Here is a 17309-nt window from a genome sequence, read left to right as displayed (position 1 = left end):
TGGATTTTAGACAGGGACAGGAGCCCATCCATTAATGTGTGAGAACACTATATCATGATATTTTAAATCCCAGCTGTATTTTATTTCTGTACTGTATGACATCATTAGTAATGTTATATGAAAACAAGAATGTATTGTGCATGATGACGCTGTGGTTCGGTGCATTTGGCAAATAAACTTTTAAACCAAGTTATGCAGGTAGTGACTATGTTACATCGGAGACAGGTGTTAAGCTACCTATCTATGTCAGGACCTGGTAGTTACACTCCGAAATAATAATATTATTAGAAATGTAGAATTTACGTAATTTATAACCTTAATACCCCCCCCACACACACACACACACACACACACACACACACAAAATAAATAAATCAAATGTTATGTTTTTGTATCTGCAGTAAATAATTTTGTTTGGTAGTTAGTCTTGTGTATCGGATGCACATGCCAATTAAAACCATGGCTCTAAATGGTGAAATTGACGGCTGAACAGGACTGAACGTGGTTTACACATGCGTGCGCATTTTCTTGCTAAACGGATATTCATTAATTTGGACTTCCGTTTTCAGTCTTACCGAACACCCAAAATGGCGAAGATCGCCAAAACACACGAAGGTAAGAATATTCATTTATTAAATGTTTTAAATGGGTCTGATTACTCATTCTTACCTCATCCATATTCTGAATAAAAAGACGATCTAATGTATCCTTTGTTTAGAAGATTTGTAGCTGTATTTTCATTCGCGATATGTTGACAAACGCAAGACGCAACGAGGACGGATAATAGATAATGGCGCCCGCTAGTTAAGTTAGCTAGCCTCCCTGAACAATAGAGAATTGCAACAAAAACATGGCCTCGTCTTGAATTATTTTTTGGTCACTTTAACTAACTATGGAATGCGAAAGTTAATGTAACACTTATAAACTTGTTATGGTTGGCTAGTTATTCGACAGCGTCACGGTGGTATTGTAAAGGTAAAATGGCGTGGACATTCATCAATGCAGTGTGAGCTGTAGTACTGTAGTTAGCTTGCTAAATTGAGCATCAAACCATGTCAGATGGACACAACACTGCAGTTTTGCTCATAACATTGTGCAGAGTGCGTGTTTGAAATGTTCAGGAATAATTACATTAGCTACATTTTGTAAAAATGTACCTGTTAGGGTCATCTTTAGTGCGCCAACATGATCGGATTCAGCTCCACCTACTTAGTACTAGGATATTACGAGTGAAATATGAACATAACACTTTATTAAATGGAGAAAAAAATAAAATCGCGGACAGGTGGGTTAATCCCAAGTCAAACATATGGACTTGAGTCCAGCCCACATCTCTTCTTCCAAAGACTCTGAACCACACATTCAACCGCAATAGGGGAAAAGGAAGGCTCCATACAATCATTTTCAAATTGGAGGATTATTATATTATTCATAACTTTTCACTCTGGGATCCTGAATTGAGTTATTTATAAAATTTGAAATAATTTGTACTCATTTTTATATATTCTTACTTATATGCTTTACCCTAAGATGGTTATTTTGTTAACATACATTTTAATCAGAGCTGTGATAGTCTAGCAATACTCTTAAGCAATAGCTTTAAAAAATTGTTGTGAATGGGACATTGGCCATTCCATGACAACCCAACATGTAGAGCCAAAGCAACTACCTTTTAACCAGCTTAGTTTTTAATGTTTTTCTGTAAGCGGGGGTAAACAGGGTTAATCATACATTTTCAGTGAAAATGCCTTTGGTGAAAGTAAAACGCGCAATAATTTCTCATTCTACTTCTTACTTTAATTTCACATTGATCTCACTCTAGTAGCATGAAGGATACCTTTTCTGCAGGGTTATCAAGAGCGCTCACTATTCTCGCACACCCATTGAGAATGACACCTGCTCCTTTGAGTGTTATGTAGTAGTGCAAACTGATGTTTTTTGAGAACATGAATTTCAAATACTATTTGAATAATAACATACTGTTGGAGTAATGAAATCCTGTCCAGTGCACAGCCTTATTCTTAACTGTCTTCTTACCATAGTAGATTACATTTAGGCTTATATCATGTAATTACCGTAACATACAGACTTGGGTATTTAAGATCTAGGTAACTGCTGTTTTCCAGTGATTTGTTTTGAAACTACTTAATTTTCCTTTTTGGTAATATGCTTGGAGGTCTTTCGTTTTTGTCCGTATTATAGAATACGCCTAGGTAGTCACTCAGCGTTGTTTTCTTCCTACCCTCAGACATTGAGGCCCAGATCCTGGAGATCCAGGGCATGAAAGCTGCCCTGGTGGAGGAGGGGGGCGATCAGGGCGTGGGCCTGGACTCCACCGGGTACTACGACCAGGAGATCTACGGTGGCAGCGACAGCCGCTTTGCCGGATATGTCACGTCCATCGCCGCCAACGAACAGGAGGATGTGAGTAGTGTTGCCCCTACAACTGTTTTCTAATGGATTCACCAGCATGTTTGTTTTCTTGTTAGGGTTTTGTGGCCTGTGTGCTGCTATCTGCCACGCTGACCACCTTCTCTTCCTAGGGTTCAGGCATCAGCAGTTCCTGGGTCATATTTTTCAAGGAGTTGAAAACTCCGCTATGTCTTGTTGTCTGCGAGCTGGGAGAGTCTGCCTTAAGTGGCCAGGCTTGACCTGACTCTTCTCTCTCATTTTCAGGATGACGAGGAGGAATCGTCGACAAGTCTACTTGGACAGAAGAAACCTGGGTATCATGCTCCGGTGGCCATACTCAATGCAATACCACAGTCTGACGAACAGGTTAGAAACCGCCACACCTCCCTGCTCTTATATGTCAGGGGTTTTGCTTTGAGCTAATTAAACCGTATCACTAAGGTTTAGGTTTAGCTCAGTTATTGTGCCCTCATCTAGTCTTAGCCTACATTTGATCATGGGAATTGGCCATAATGAATCTGTTTACCATTATGCAATGCTGTGCTCTCTCCCTTCTCAGTACGACCCGTTTGCCGAGCACCGGCCTGCGAAGATTGCCGAACGTGAGGACGAGTACAAGGCCCGGCGACGACAAATGATTATCTCCCCGGAGCGACTCGACCCCTTTGCAGACGGTAAATGTTACCCCTCCGTCTTCTCTCCGTAGTGTCCTCCCCTGATGTTATGTTGTACCCTCACTCCCATGATCCCACGGCTGCCTTTGAAGGGTTCCAACCCAACTCTTGCTGCTTAGCCCTTCGAGCACTGTGCAACGGCTTGCTCCCCAGACCAGAACTTCCTGTGGTAATCTTGCTCGGCACAAGGGCGGTTGGTTCACCTGTCACTGCTCCTTTATCACTCTACTTTTTTTTCTCAATAACGTCTCCCTTGGTATTTCGGGCAAACGGTCTTTATGGCGGGTACAAGTTGTTGTTTTTTCTTCTTGGCAGTCAAGACTTATTGTGGACGGCTGAGGAATACATCTGCCAGTAAGGGGTTCCATCCTTTTTAGGAAGAGGTGGTTGGGCGTTGTCTTGGTTGGAGACATTCGTACCTGACACTACATGGGTGGCAGGCAATTCGTGGGTGTCTCGAAGGGTTAACAGTCCCATGTGGTTTTCTCTGATGCGGATGGTTGAATTAGAACGCGTTCGTCTGAATATACTGACTAGGTAATATTAGTGGCTAAAAGTCATTATACAAACAGGTAGTCTTCTGTATGGGTTTGATGGTCAACCTTGGGGTAATTCACCTGGTCGTGCAATGTGCCGCAGCCTGCTGTGCCCAGTAGGCGGGAATCCAATGTCCCACACACAGACCACCCGATCACATCGCAGCCACAAACTGAGCACTGAGGCTTCCAATTATTCCCATGTGGAACAAGAACTCTCAGACCGCCTGTTTCCTTGCCAGTAGCCCCTTCACTCCAATGCAGTATCATTGTGCAGGCATATGGTCAGTTACCACCACTGTTGGCTTGTCAGACATCTAGGGTTGGGGAGTTTCCTTTGCGAACAGAGTAGTCAAATATTGTTTTACAACACGATACAGCTGTAGTGCAGTTGTCATAAACACTAGTGATTTATGGTGTAAGATTACAATCACATTTACATCGCAGATAGTCCAACCCTGGTCAGAGATTTTAAATAAGCCCCATTGGTATGAGTCCTGGGTTATGGTTTTGGCTTTTCCCTAACCTATGACAGGGCCAGGAGCCACCACATGGCTATATTCTAAATAAGCCGAACCCAAGACTGGTCACAGTTTGTTCGTCTTTTAGTCTAGTCTCATTTTTGTTCTTTAGAACGAACTGAATGGCCCGTCCATTAACCAAAGATGGCCTTTTCCTCAGAATACAACTTTGACAAGTCTTTTGCGGATATGGCTACCTAAACGCTTCTGTAGAATAGTTTGAAGATTAGTTTGTCCACGCATCGCAACAATTTATTTGCAACTTGACAATTTGCCTGTTGCGGCCGAAGTGCACATCTGCGAGATGATAATGCCGCGATGTAGTCTGTGGGTAGGCCAGTATCAAGCCTGCATGTAGACAGCTCTGTCATATACAAAGATGTTGTGTAAATATATTTCTATTTTACATCTTTGTGAAATAGAAACATATAAAGAAATCTGTGTGCCGCAATTCCACAGGCCCATACTAACTGTCCTTAATTTCTCTCCTACAGCAGTACTGCTTTGCCAGTCCTGTACTGCACTCTCTTAAGGGTGCAGCAACTCCTCCTGTGTAGGTTATGGTGAACACAGAAGCGTGCGCTTCTTGTCAGTTTTGTCAGGGTCCACTGACTGTCTGTCTGGGTGGGAGAAAAGGCAGCTCCTCCTCGACTTCTGCCCCAAGATCCTTCTATTTAGGCTTTTACCAAGTACTTACTACTTTTAAAGAATTCAATTTAAACTTCATTGTATGGTCTTTTTATTTTAATTTTTTTAATACTTTATTTGGTAATTCATTTTTTTTCTTTTTCTAAAATGGGAAGTCAAGACCTACATTTCAAAATTTGGGATAGCAATTGACCCAAGTCAAACTACCAACTGCTCCGGAGCAGACAGTCTGAAACAAAGTTATTGAGCGTCTGGATCTTAGCCTTCACTGCCTGTCGTGCATATGTGTAACTACATATACGCGATATGGTTTTCTACCCTGGGTTACTTAAGTAGCCCCAGGTTTATCTCAACGACATTGGTAGATTTGTTAACAAACCCTTGATTTGAATTTGTTAATGCTATCAATAATTCCCAATCAAGAGGATATTTTCTATTTCATTTTTATTTGAGCCCCAGGAGGATTTTCCTATTGAGTGACGTAAAAAAACAACAACCAAATCACAGGTGGTATGCATATGTGTGTGAGTTCCAACCCTTTTCCAAAGTGTTACTAATGGTAAAGAGAAATTTTCTAGGCTTCTTTTCTGCCGGTTGAAGTCTGACTGCAGAAGGACCCTTGGCACTGAAAGTGTACGTATTCTGGAGAGCACAGCCCAGGACCCTGCATCAGTGATGGCTTTATCCTCTCCTGTTATCTCCTTAAAGACAAAACAACCTCAGCTCTCTCAATGTATCTGCCTGTTGTTTCTGTTAGACAGCTATGTTTGTATGTAAGGCGAGCAAGAGAGAACTGTCTATATGTCATGTATCTAGGGTTTTCATGTTGTGATTCAGCTTAAGGAGCTAAGCAGTAAACGTTTCTAAAGAAGTGAGGGCCTAGCTGAGCTGGCTATGTTTTTGTGCTTGGTGTGTGTGTGTGTGTTCTAAAGACCTGGTCCCGGGCTATGTTCTGATTGGCTGCCCTGTGTCTTGTTGGTGCTCTTTCGCGCAGGGGGCAAAACGCCGGACCCCAAGCTGCAGTCCAGGTCGTACATGGACGTCATGAAGGAGCAGCATCTGACCAAAGAGGAGGTAAGGCTGGTTTAATCTTCGTTGTTGTTTTGTCTGAGTTTGCTTCGATTGGTCTTCTGGGTCTTTTGAGGATATAGTATAAGGATGTTTACTTGGGTTTGTTCATTGTGGTGTTCATAAGAACCTATGGTTGTGTATCATTTCACTTTCATACTTTACGATTCTGCTTATCGAATCCCAGTTACAATTCCAATATTTTGGGGAGAGATCAAATAACATATTTTAAGAAGGAAAATTTGCCTAACTTTTATTCTTGGCACATTTTAGGCTATAATCAGTCAACAATGACATGATTCACTAAATGACATAAATATAATTTCTATAAGGAATGATCAACAAAAACAATTCCAAACCAAAACTATTTAAATAAATAATAGAAAAATACAACCTAAACAAAGGAGACTTGACCGTACCAGATGGATGTACAGTAACTCCAACACATCTTCCACTTTCTCCATGCTCATCTTTCCCTTCATGGCTCAAGTGAAAGCAGTTTCTGTATTATAGGGGGGGGTCAGTGGGGTTGAACCGGAGGTGTAGTGGTGCTCTCTGAACTTGTACCTAAGGAAAAAATATATTAGAATAAATTGCAGACATCATTCCTTTACCTTCATTATGAAAGGCGAATGTGAGCTCATCTTTGTTAGGGAATGGAGAGGGAACGGAGAGAAATGGATGTTATGTTACTGTGATGAGTGGGCTTTCTAACACGGTGCCTTCCTTCAAATTCACACCGTGTTGAAGTAAATGCTTCATATTGGAAGTGATTCCTCCCTTCTTACATTTTGCAGCGTTATAAAAAATATTTGGGAATCTAAGCCAAACTTTTGAGCGTTTGCTGTGGCCAGCCATGGTCCAGGATGTAAACAGAAGTGTCTTCTCAGTTCTCACGTGCTTGCTTTGTTGATGCATTTTGTGAAATTACGTGTCATTAGGTTCACCGTCCACTTTGCAGGTGCTGGCAGGTAACTGCAACGTCTATGGACTGTTTAAAGCATGCCTGAAATGCAACGTTAGGAACCGAAGCAGAATCATGTCTTTTCAAATCCACGGTTCTTGGGAATTTGGAAGCGGTTCCTGATACCCGCCCTTTTATGAAACATTCTGCTCTTGCTGGGCTGTGTCCTGAGTCTCTCCCCTTTATCCTTTCGCAGAAAGAGATCCGTCAGCAGATGGCAGAGAAGGCCAAGACTGGAGACCTGAAGGCTGTCAACGGCTCTGCTGCCTCCCAGGCCGCCGCCGCCGCCAAGAGGAAACGCCGCTGGGACCAGACAGCCGAGAAACAGGACCAATCGGGAACTCCCAGCAATGCCGGCACACCTAAGAAAATGTCCAGTTGGGACCAGGCTGATCAGGCTGCTGAGGTAGAGATCTTAGTCTCTGTGTCTGTCACGTTTGAATCCTTATTAGCTAGAGGGTGATTCATCAAGTCTGTGTGGACAGGTTATTCCCTGTCTGGAAGTGTCTATTTAGTCTTGTACAGAACAGCGGCCATTGACCCTGTTTCTTCAGTTAAAATCTGTGCCATAAGAACTGTGATTCGTTAATTCCTCCCATCAGACCCCAGGACACACCCCTGGCCACACCCCCTCCAACAGCCGCTGGGACGAGACCCCGGGCAGGAACAAGGGCAGCGAGACCCCAGGGGCCACCCCCAGCACACGCATGTGGGACCCCACTCCCAGCCACACCCCGGCCGGAGCGGCCACCCCCGGAAGAGGGGACACGCCGGGACACGCCACACCCGGGCACGGGGGAGCCACGGGCAGTGTGCGGAAGAACCGCTGGGACGAGACGCCCAAGACTGAGAGGGAGACCCCCGGTCACGGCAGCGGCTGGGCGGAGACGCCCCGTACCGACCGAGGAGACGAGTCTGTGGGAGAGACGCCCACCCCCGGGGCTAGCAAGAGGAAGTCCCGTTGGGACGAGACCCCCGCCAGTCAGATGGGCTCCTCCACCCCACTGATGACCCCTGGGAAGACCCCCATCGGGACCCCTGCCATGAACATGGCCACTCCCACTCCAGGTACTGTCCGTCACCTAGCCCACATACAGTACAGTCTTTTTATTTTTTTTACAGCTATAATGTCCAGAAAAGGGAATATGTTGGTGAATAATGTTTAAGACGGTCTACTCTGTAATTAACTTGTAGGATTGGACATTTTTTTCTATGCTCTCAGGTCACCTGATGAGTATGACCCCAGAACAGCTTCAGGCGTGGCGTTGGGAGAGGGAGATAGACGAGAGGAACCGACCGCTCACAGACGATGAGCTGGATGCCATGTTTCCAGAGGGATACAAGGTACAGCTGACACCCACCCCAGCATAATGAAGACCTAGAGCTTATCAGTCACTTCAGTCTTTGTATGGCTTCTAGGCAATGAATATAATGAGTTAACAGTACTAACATTCCGACTCTCCACAGGTCCTACCCCCTCCAGCAGGCTACGTGCCCATCCGCACCCCAGCCCGGAAACTGTCTGCCACCCCCACCCCCATCGGGGGCATGACAGGCTTCCACATGCCGCAGGAGGACCGGTCCATGAAGCAGGTCAACGACCAACCCAGCGGCAACCTGCCCTTCCTCAAACCAGACGACATCCAGTACTTTGATAAACTGCTGGTGGAGGTGGACGAGTCGACTCTGAGCCCAGAGGAACAGAAGGAGCGCAAGATCATGAAACTTCTGCTCAAGATCAAGAATGGAACGCCTCCCATGAGAAAGGTGAGACCCGCTGCCGGCCAGCTTGGTCTGAATCACAGACCGAAACGGAACCTTCCCCTGAACAAGGCGCCTACCATGACGGGCACATTGATTTAGAATGGGGTGTGACAGGCGTTCGCTCCCAAGGATCCCTAGTTCTGTAGCACCTGCTGGGGTTCACCAGGGAGAGGTTTGGGAACAGCTGACTGTTGTTGTCTCTGTGTCTAAAGTCTAAAGTGCTCTCTCTCTTCAGGCTGCCCTGCGTCAGATCACAGACAAGGCCAGAGAGTTTGGGGCCGGACCCCTGTTCAACCAGATCCTGCCCCTGCTCATGTCTCCTACTCTGGAGGACCAGGAGCGCCACTTACTGGTCAAGGTCATCGACCGGATCCTCTACAAACTGGACGACCTTGTCCGCCCATATGTTCACAAGGTAGGTGTTTGTGCACTCGGCGACTTAAGTTCCAATATGTCCCTGGGTGTGTCACTGACTCTGTGTTCCTCAGATCCTGGTGGTGATCGAGCCCCTGTTGATTGATGAAGACTACTACGCCAGAGTGGAAGGCAGAGAGATCATCTCCAACTTGGCCAAGGTGAGGGCACCCCCCCTCCCCAATGTACCCACTCGCCCACAACAGTTTGGTCATATGCCTGAGAATCATTGTCACTGGTTTCACCTGTCAGTGTTCCGGTCAGGGCGCATACTTCGCTAGATGAAAACGACCAACACCAGAACTATCAGATCTGACGTTTAATTTCAGTTCTCCACTTGCAATTATTGGTTAAATTGTTACAGCAGTTAGTTTACACAAGTGAACCTGAAATCACTTTATAAAGCACCACTTCTGCAAGTATCATGAACACCTGCCCCCTCCCCCCCTCAGGCTGCCGGCTTGGCCACTATGATCTCCACCATGAGACCTGACATTGACAACATGGACGAGTACGTCCGAAACACAACGGCGCGAGCTTTCGCAGTGGTGGCGTCCGCTCTGGGAATCCCCTCCCTCCTGCCCTTCCTCAAGGCCGTGTGTAAGAGCAAGAAGTCCTGGCAGGCCCGGCATACTGGCATCAAGATTGTCCAGCAGATCGCCATCCTCATGGGCTGTGCGATCCTGCCCCATCTGAGGAGTCTGGTGGAGATCATCGAGCACGGTGTGTAGAGGGCCGTTCTGTGGGTTGGCTTCAGTCTGTTTGCACATGGCTATGCGACCTCTGACCTCTTCTGCCCTCCCGCCCCCCAGGTCTGGTCGACGAGCAGCAAAAGGTGCGAACCATCAGCGCCCTGGCTATCGCTGCCCTGGCTGAGGCGGCCACGCCGTACGGTATCGAGTCATTTGACTCTGTACTCAAACCCCTGTGGAAGGGTATCAGACAGCACAGAGGAAAGGTGAGGGCCCGTCACGTTCGATCGCACGCAAATCATTCTCGCCTGTTCGACCTGTCCGTGGTCAGATCAGGGCTAGTACTTTGCTAGATTAAAGGCCAATATGAGAACTAGCGGCTCTTGACGTCATTTCAGTTCCGTTCTCACCCTGCACCCGTTGGTTACATTCTTAAAACAGGTTAATCATAATGAAATTCCAGTGAACTTCGTCTGTGTGTCTTGGCTGTGTTGAGTTGTTAACTGATTTAAACTCTTGTGTCCAGGGTCTGGCTGCATTCTTGAAGGCCATTGGTTACCTGATTCCTTTGATGGACGCTGAGTACGCTAACTACTATACCAGAGAGGTCATGTTGATCCTCATCAGAGAGTTCCAGTCTCCCGATGAGGAGATGAAGAAGATTGTACTCAAGGTAAAGGAGCATGAGTTTCTCTGTCTGGAAAGCCTTCTCGCTGGTCGAGCTTGTCAGTGTTCCGATCAGAGCGGGCGGGAACCTGACAACAGGCAGATCTGGCATCCAGTCCGCTTTTGTATTTCTAAAATGCTGCGTTTTCTAAAATGTCCAGAACAAATTCCTTGTTTGTTGTGAAACGTACTTGGCGATAAAACCTTTTCTGATTTTGATGGTAAAGCTGAAAGCATCAGGGGCTAGCTCTTCCATTAAAGCCGGGCGGTGTTGTGATTAACCCTGTCGTTCCCACTCCTAGGTAGTGAAGCAGTGTTGTGGTACTGACGGTGTGGAGGCCAACTACATCAAGACCGAGATTCTGCCGCCCTTCTTCAAGCACTTCTGGCAACACAGGATGGCACTGGACCGACGCAACTACAGACAGGTACACGAAGCAGGGACCCTAGACTCCTTTCTGTAATGGACCTTTTAGTTCGGTCCAGCTGTGTTCCGAGGGTACATGATTAGATTCAACTTTGTCAATGAACAAGTACAGTACAACAAAATGCATTTTGCGTGCAGATAGAAGAGGGCAGAACATTTACAAGTATTAAGTATATGTATGTTCCAAGTGGAATGTATTGATGTGCAATTAATGCAAATGCATTACATATGACAATGTGCAGTGGAGGCAAATGGAGGAGGGCAGGAAATGTACAAGAGTTAAGTATAATGTATGTACAAGTGGGAAAAATAGTTGTGTGGGTACAAGTGGCAATTCTCAATGGAATTCTGAATCTGCAATCGAGGCAAATTGATGAGAAATAATTAGGCTCCACACAAATGCTTGTAGCAAAGCAGATGGCTGCTCAGGAAGAGAATAGTAAGTAGGAAATGGGAGTGACAATTTGATGAAGCGGTCTCATGGAAGGTGATCACCGGGGTCTCTGCTTCCCTCCCCAGCTGGTGGATACTACAGTGGAACTGGCCAATAAGGTGGGAGCGGCGGAGATTATATCTCGTATCGTAGATGACCTGAAGGACGAGGCGGAGCAGTACAGGAAGATGGTGATGGAGACCATCGAGAAGATCATGGGGAACCTGGGAGCTGCCGACATCGACCACAAGCTGGAGGAGCAGCTGATCGACGGCATCCTGTACGCCTTCCAGGAACAGACCACTGAGGTGAGCCACGGCTGCAGGCCAGGGGCGTGTTCAGCAGGGAACAATGTTCTGCTACTGTTTGGGTAGAAATGCCTGATAAGTGCACATCCCTCTGGCATGTGGAGTAAGGAATCCTGTCTGCTCTATTCATATTATTTCTATCTGCAGCATTCCAGAATGTTTATCTACTGAACCTAGCTCGGAGCATAATGTTAAAGCAATGTTCTGAGTCTTTAAGCCTGTGACGAAACAAGTTATCCCTGTCTGAACAGCAGTGTGGACTTATGGTAATCTGAGGCTTGACTTGACCAAAGATTTGTTCAACTAAACCAAGATGGCCCCAAGCTATAATTTCCAATAGAAGACAACTGTAGCCAAGTCTGCAGAACCGAGGAAAGCAGGGGGGCAGGGCCAAGAATAAGCTACAAAGATTTGATTGGGGAATGCTGGCACGTTGTAACATGTTTCTGTTAGGAAACGCCTACTCTGAAGAGCATGTGTAAGGACTACATTGGCCCTGCACTACTAAATGTAGTTTAGAAGCTGTGGCAGTAGATTGTCTGGAAGGCTAGCCAAATCTGTAACACATGGTGCATTTTGAAAAAGTCAGATTGTTGGTTCAGTTCCATTTCTCTCCATAGGTGTCCACTGCCTGGACACTGGGTTTTCTGCCCTGTGGAGATGGGACATGGCTAACTAAAGCTTTATATTCCTACATCCGTTGGGCTGTCTGGCTGCATCATCAGACAGCCCAATGGCGGTGTCCATCAGCGGTTTACTTCCCTTATCAAAAATGGCCACCAATGCCTTATAAACAAGAGCTCTATGGGCTTCGTTCTAAAGACATTCACTACAGAACAGATTGATGTTTCGGAGGCAGAAGCTGAATCGTTAGCCTACCTGAGTAGAATATCTGTAATCGTTGCTGTCTTGCGCCCCCTGTAGGACTCTGTGATGCTGAATGGGTTCGGCACGGTGGTGAACGCCCTGGGGAAGAGGGTGAAGCCCTATCTGCCTCAGATCTGCGGTACGGTGCTGTGGCGTCTCAACAACAAGTCCGCCAAGGTCCGCCAACAGGCGGCCGACCTCATCTCCCGCACGGCCGTGGTGATGAAGACCTGCCAGGAGGTCAGTCTGGCGAAGGCCTGCCCCCACACCACAAGGACCCAGCGTTCGCTGACCCGTTCATATCCTGGGTCTGCCTTCCCGTTATAACCGCCTGTCTTTCTGTCCTCTCAATCCACAGGAGAAGCTGATGGGTCACTTGGGAGTGGTGCTGTATGAGTACCTAGGAGAGGAGTACCCTGAGGTGCTGGGAAGCATCCTTGGTGCTCTCAAGGCCATTGTGAATGTCATTGGTAGGTAACACGCTCGCTCCTTACTCTGCGGGTGGGATGGATTAATTTATCCCTGCGAATCATTCTCGCCTGTTCGACCTGGCAGTGGTCAGATCAGGGCTAGTACTTCGCTAGATTAAAGACCGACACGAGAACTAGCAGCTCTGACGTCATTTCAGTTCTGTTCTCACCCTGCACCCGTTGGTTACAAATGAAATGTTTTCCATCTTCCAGGTTATCTCACCATTTGAGCTCTGTTCTCAGTTAGCTTGGTGGGTTCCTCGCGACCCCTGAAACACTACAATATTTGAGAGCGCACTAGTGGGTAGATATGCCTGTTAAAGAATTGGGTTAGTTGAGCTCAATAAACATCAAATAATCTGATTTGTCCAACAGCAGTGATGATGATCATTGGTGGACATTATTATATTCAGTGTTTCTCTTTAAAATAGCAGGCAGTTCAACTGAAATCTGAGATTCAAAGACGCAAACATCCCATTTTGGGCCTATAAAAATGGTGCTGTCTAATTTAGTTTTGTTTCGGATTTCCTTGCAATTTTTCTTTCCATCTGAAAGGGTTTATCCCGCCTCCTTCATAGGACGCCCTAATGTTAAATTGACAATGTACTTATTCTGTTGACTCCAGAAAATAAAATGGCCCATTGAAGAATGATGGTGAGGCTGTGTTGTATCTAAACATCTGTTTTGTTTTCTGTCCTGTCACGCAGGTATGCATAAGATGACTCCACCAATAAAAGATCTGCTGCCAAGGCTGACTCCCATCCTCAAGAACAGACATGAGAAAGTACAGGAGAACTGTATTGACCTGGTGGGCAGGATCGCTGACAGGTATGTGTGGCACAAAAAGCAACACGCTCTTAAATGCTGTAAAGCATAATGTGTAGTATCAGTCCAAGCACCCTGCATCCTACTTTTGGCTTGCCTATGGATCCAGCAGGGGTCAGTACTGGTCTACATATCAAACACCAGAGCGGGGAAGGTGACATTTTCCATGGCAACCTAATCATCCCCAGCTTCCAATTGGCTCAATGTTATAATCGCCTGTCTGTAATTAAAATAAATCACTATAGGTAATAAATGTGTTCAAGCACTATAAGTAGCTTTGTATAAAATGGAAACAATTTGGTTATGGTGTGGAGTTTTGCACCATGAGGCTAACAGGCCGTTTAACTCTTACGGAAACGTGTATGTACGTGTCTTCTCCTAACATCTGGCCTGCATCTGTGTAGGGGGGCCGAGTATGTCTCAGCCAGGGAGTGGATGCGCATCTGCTTTGAGCTGCTGGAACTCCTGAAGGCCCACAAGAAGGCCATCCGCCGAGCCACGGTGAACACCTTCGGCTACATCGCCAAGGCCATTGGGTGAGACCTCCTGCTGCTTACCGTTCATGTGACACTGTTGTGTCAGTCAATATGCGTTTCACTAAGGGGTTTAAGGAAAACTTATGGGTTTCTGAACGTCTGAGATATGGTTTTAAATTAAATTAAAAAGTTGACGATTGTCTGTCTGCCCTGGTTGGAATACCAACTGTTGTCCACCGAGGGCTATGCGTGAAGTGGTGGTGACCTCTTGACCTCTTCCCCTTCAGACCCCACGACGTGCTGGCCACTCTGCTCAACAACCTGAAGGTGCAGGAGCGTCAGAACCGGGTGTGTACCACCGTGGCCATCGCCATCGTGGCCGAGACCTGTTCTCCCTTCACCGTGCTCCCAGCCCTCATGAACGAGTATCGCGTGCCTGAGCTCAACGTGCAGAACGGCGTGCTCAAGTCCCTGTCCTTCCTGTTTGAGTACATTGGGGAGATGGGCAAGGACTATATCTACGCTGTCACGCCCCTGCTGGAGGATGCGCTGATGGACAGGTGAGCGGATCGAACTTTCACCTGAATTTTTGCGAGCCGATCCAAAGTCGGTTACCCTGACAACTTGTCCACTGCATTGATAAATGTTACTATTTGAAGTGTTCAGTTAGTTATATCACTGTGAACGTGCTTTTACAGGCCTGCGAATCATTCTCGCCTGTTCGACCTGTCCGTGGTCAGATCAGGGCTAGTACTTCGCCAGATTAAAGACCGACACGAGAACTAGCGGCTCTGACTTCATTTCAGTTCCGTTCTCACCCTGCACCCGTTGGTTACAAACTACGGCAGTTTGTTACTGCTTGTCTAAGAATTTCTCCTCAGTAGACCGCCCCAGCTCCATTGAGCCTCCTGACCAGTGCGACATTAACCGTGTTCCTCCCTCTGCCTCCTCCTCCCAGAGACCTGGTCCACCGACAGACGGCCAGCGCCGTGGTCCAACACATGTCCCTGGGCGTCTACGGCTTTGGCTGCGAGGACTCCCTAAACCACCTGCTGAACTACGTGTGGCCCAACGTGTTTGAGACGTCGCCGCACGTCATCCAGGCCGTCATGGGGGCCCTCGAGGGCCTTCGGGTGGCTATTGGCCCCTGCCGGATGCTGCAGTACTGCCTGCAGGTAAACCAGACCGCCGCTACGTTTTTGTTCTCCCGGCTCTGACGGACGCGAAACGCGTCCAAATAAGTCTTTCGGGAAAAACTATGTACCCAATACTCCCAAAATGAACATACTGGTCCCACCAAAATATTTAGTGGCATGTGGTACCACATTGGTAATTCTTTAAAGTCTTGTCTGAGTCATGTTATCACCGTTGCTGTAAATGTGTTCTCTGTCAACGTAAATATGGCTGGAAAATACTTCTTGAAGTCCATCAATCGTGATGTGGATATGTAGTAAAAGCATTAATCCATAAGGAATGTATGCTAAATGTAGCCATTGAGGTGCTTACACACTGCCTCTTCTCTCCAGGGTCTGTTCCACCCCGCCAGGAAGGTGCGAGATGTCTACTGGAAAATCTACAACTCCATCTACATTGGCTCCCAGGACGCGCTCATCGCCCACTACCCACATGTTTATAACGACGAGAAGAACCCTTACCTCCGCTATGAGTTAGAGTACTTCCTGTGACACTTCTGTCCACTCTCTCTTTCCGCCCCATGAATCTGTCTCTTTTTATTGTCCTATCTCTTGGTGTATAGGACTTGGTCCGTATATATATTTTTTTTTTAGCTCCTCTGTCTTTGTAGTGGGTGTGTTCAACACTCATTTTTAATAAAATAAAGTGTATAATTAGGGAGGAAACGAAACGCAGCAATTTCTTAGATTCTATGTATTGTTTTGTTCTTTTCTTTTAAGCTCATTTCCATCAAGAAGGGCAGACAGTACAGTAAACTGCAGGGTCTAAGTTAGCGATGTTCAAAAATGGAAAAGCAAGTCAGTGAGAACACGATATTGTCATGCTTTCTGTGTATGGCTCTTTCTATTGGCCGTTCCCTCTCGATTCTCTGCTCTCAAGTGATCACCCCTTTGTTCTTATCAGGATGTTGCTTTATTTGACTAAATAAACGTTTGTGTATAAAATAAAACTGTGTCCTTTGGTGCATTATGTTAAGTAAAAATATGAGTGATAAAATGTTTTCTGGAAGGTACCATTTTCCATATGGTGTTTTCTCTATAGCTTTATCTTTGAAATATGTGGGAATATACCAGCATTCTTTTAGATGACTCCAGTTCCTCATAGATAAGCTTTGTCATTTCATAACCTCTAAACCCACTAGGTTGAGGGGAATTATTGTTTTACTGACAATGACATTTTCACAAGAAGGTGCAGAGCATCAACAACCAACTGAGGGCTACTGTAATTACGTATCAAAGGCTATGTCTTCCTCTAAATGTTGGTAAAGGGAAACCCTTTCAGAATGCTGGTTACCTTATCAGCAACGCCATCCTGCTCAGTCATAAGCTCCGTCTTCGCCTTCCTCCACTGGGCTGTGTTGATGGAGGTTCTGGGGAAAGACGAGTTTCTGTGCAATATTATTTTTAGTTCAGGACTGTTTAATCTGTGTCCTGGAAACAGGCCCTTATGTTCCCTTGGCTTTTTGCCAGAGGAGCAACACTTCCTGTTTCTCCCACGACCCTTAAGGTCTGATGTTATTTAATGTGCATAATCCTCTAACATATAGGTCAGTGGTACATTAGCTACTCATAGTTTGAATAAATGCCAGTAGAGTAAGGGAGTCACCCTCCACCCCGTAAGGCTCCTTTAAACTCGACGTCTGGCAGGCCTGGCTACGGATGACATATAACATCCCTCAGAAGCTTCATTGGTATCATTTGCTAGTGTCGACAACCAGCTCCCACCCAGACTCCCTGGAAGTCTTCCACCCTGCCCTAATAGGGGGAACTCCTTTCAGATCTCTCATACGCCCCGTCCTCAGGAGTCAGAGCTGAGTGAGCAGCGAGCACGGGGGAGTCCGTCTGGAAAGTGGGTCAAAGGCAGCGTGTGCACGGGCCTCTATGCAGAGTGGTGGAAGTGTATAGATGTGCGGTGGTGGGGGAGGGTTTCCATTGTTGGGGGTTTAGAAAT

At 46.4% G+C, this 17309-nt stretch overlaps 1 protein-coding gene and 1 non-coding gene across 6 annotated transcripts; both read left to right on the top strand.

Moving 5' to 3' along the window:
• Positions 1–510: 510 nt before the first annotated feature.
• Positions 511–16306, top strand: sf3b1 (splicing factor 3b, subunit 1). Of its 5 annotated transcripts, XM_010879998.5 has the most exons (23): positions 512–615; positions 2249–2424; positions 2677–2778; positions 2972–3086; positions 5786–5865; positions 7020–7229; positions 7426–7891; positions 8046–8167; positions 8291–8590; positions 8823–9002; positions 9076–9162; positions 9454–9724; positions 9814–9959; positions 10220–10366; positions 10662–10787; positions 11306–11527; positions 12452–12634; positions 12753–12864; positions 13572–13692; positions 14094–14225; positions 14453–14725; positions 15124–15340; positions 15692–16306. In XM_010879998.5, exons 1-23 carry the CDS (start codon positions 513–515, stop codon positions 15848–15850), a joined length of 4050 nt encoding a protein of 1349 aa, XP_010878300.3. In that variant the 5' UTR covers position 512; the 3' UTR covers positions 15851–16306. The 5 variants fall into 5 exon arrangements, with proteins under 5 accessions (XP_019910511.1, XP_019910510.1, XP_010878302.3 ...); XM_010879999.5 differs by lacking the exons at positions 512–615; positions 2249–2424; positions 2677–2778; positions 2972–3086 and adding an exon at positions 3132–5424; XM_020054952.1 differs by lacking the exons at positions 7020–7229; positions 7426–7891; positions 8046–8167; ... (13 more) ...; positions 15124–15340; positions 15692–16306 and adding an exon at positions 5370–5424 and having other exon boundaries at positions 511–615.
• On the top strand, positions 11740–11809 carry LOC114828833. The gene has a single exon (XR_003777216.1). It is a non-coding gene; the product is annotated as a small nucleolar RNA R38 (small nucleolar RNA).
• Positions 16307–17309: the final 1003 nt, after the last annotated feature.

The sequence above is a fragment of the Esox lucius genome, chromosome 16 (genome assembly GCF_011004845.1).
Source record: "Esox lucius isolate fEsoLuc1 chromosome 16, fEsoLuc1.pri, whole genome shotgun sequence".
Taxonomy (NCBI): Eukaryota; Metazoa; Chordata; class Actinopteri; order Esociformes; family Esocidae; genus Esox; species Esox lucius.
This window is presented reverse-complemented; position numbering and strand designations above follow the sequence as displayed.

Coding starts and splice junctions, on each gene's coding strand:
- sf3b1 (XM_010879998.5), top strand. CDS start 513: ATGCGTGCGCATTTTCTTGCTAAACGGATATTCATTAATTTGGACTTC. Junction 9,725..9,813: donor GGTGGAGATCATCGAGCACG/GTGTGTAGAGGG, acceptor CCCGCCCCCCAG/GTCTGGTCGACGAGCAGCAA. Junction 13,693..14,093: donor GTGGGCAGGATCGCTGACAG/GTATGTGTGGCA, acceptor GCATCTGTGTAG/GGGGGCCGAGTATGTCTCAG.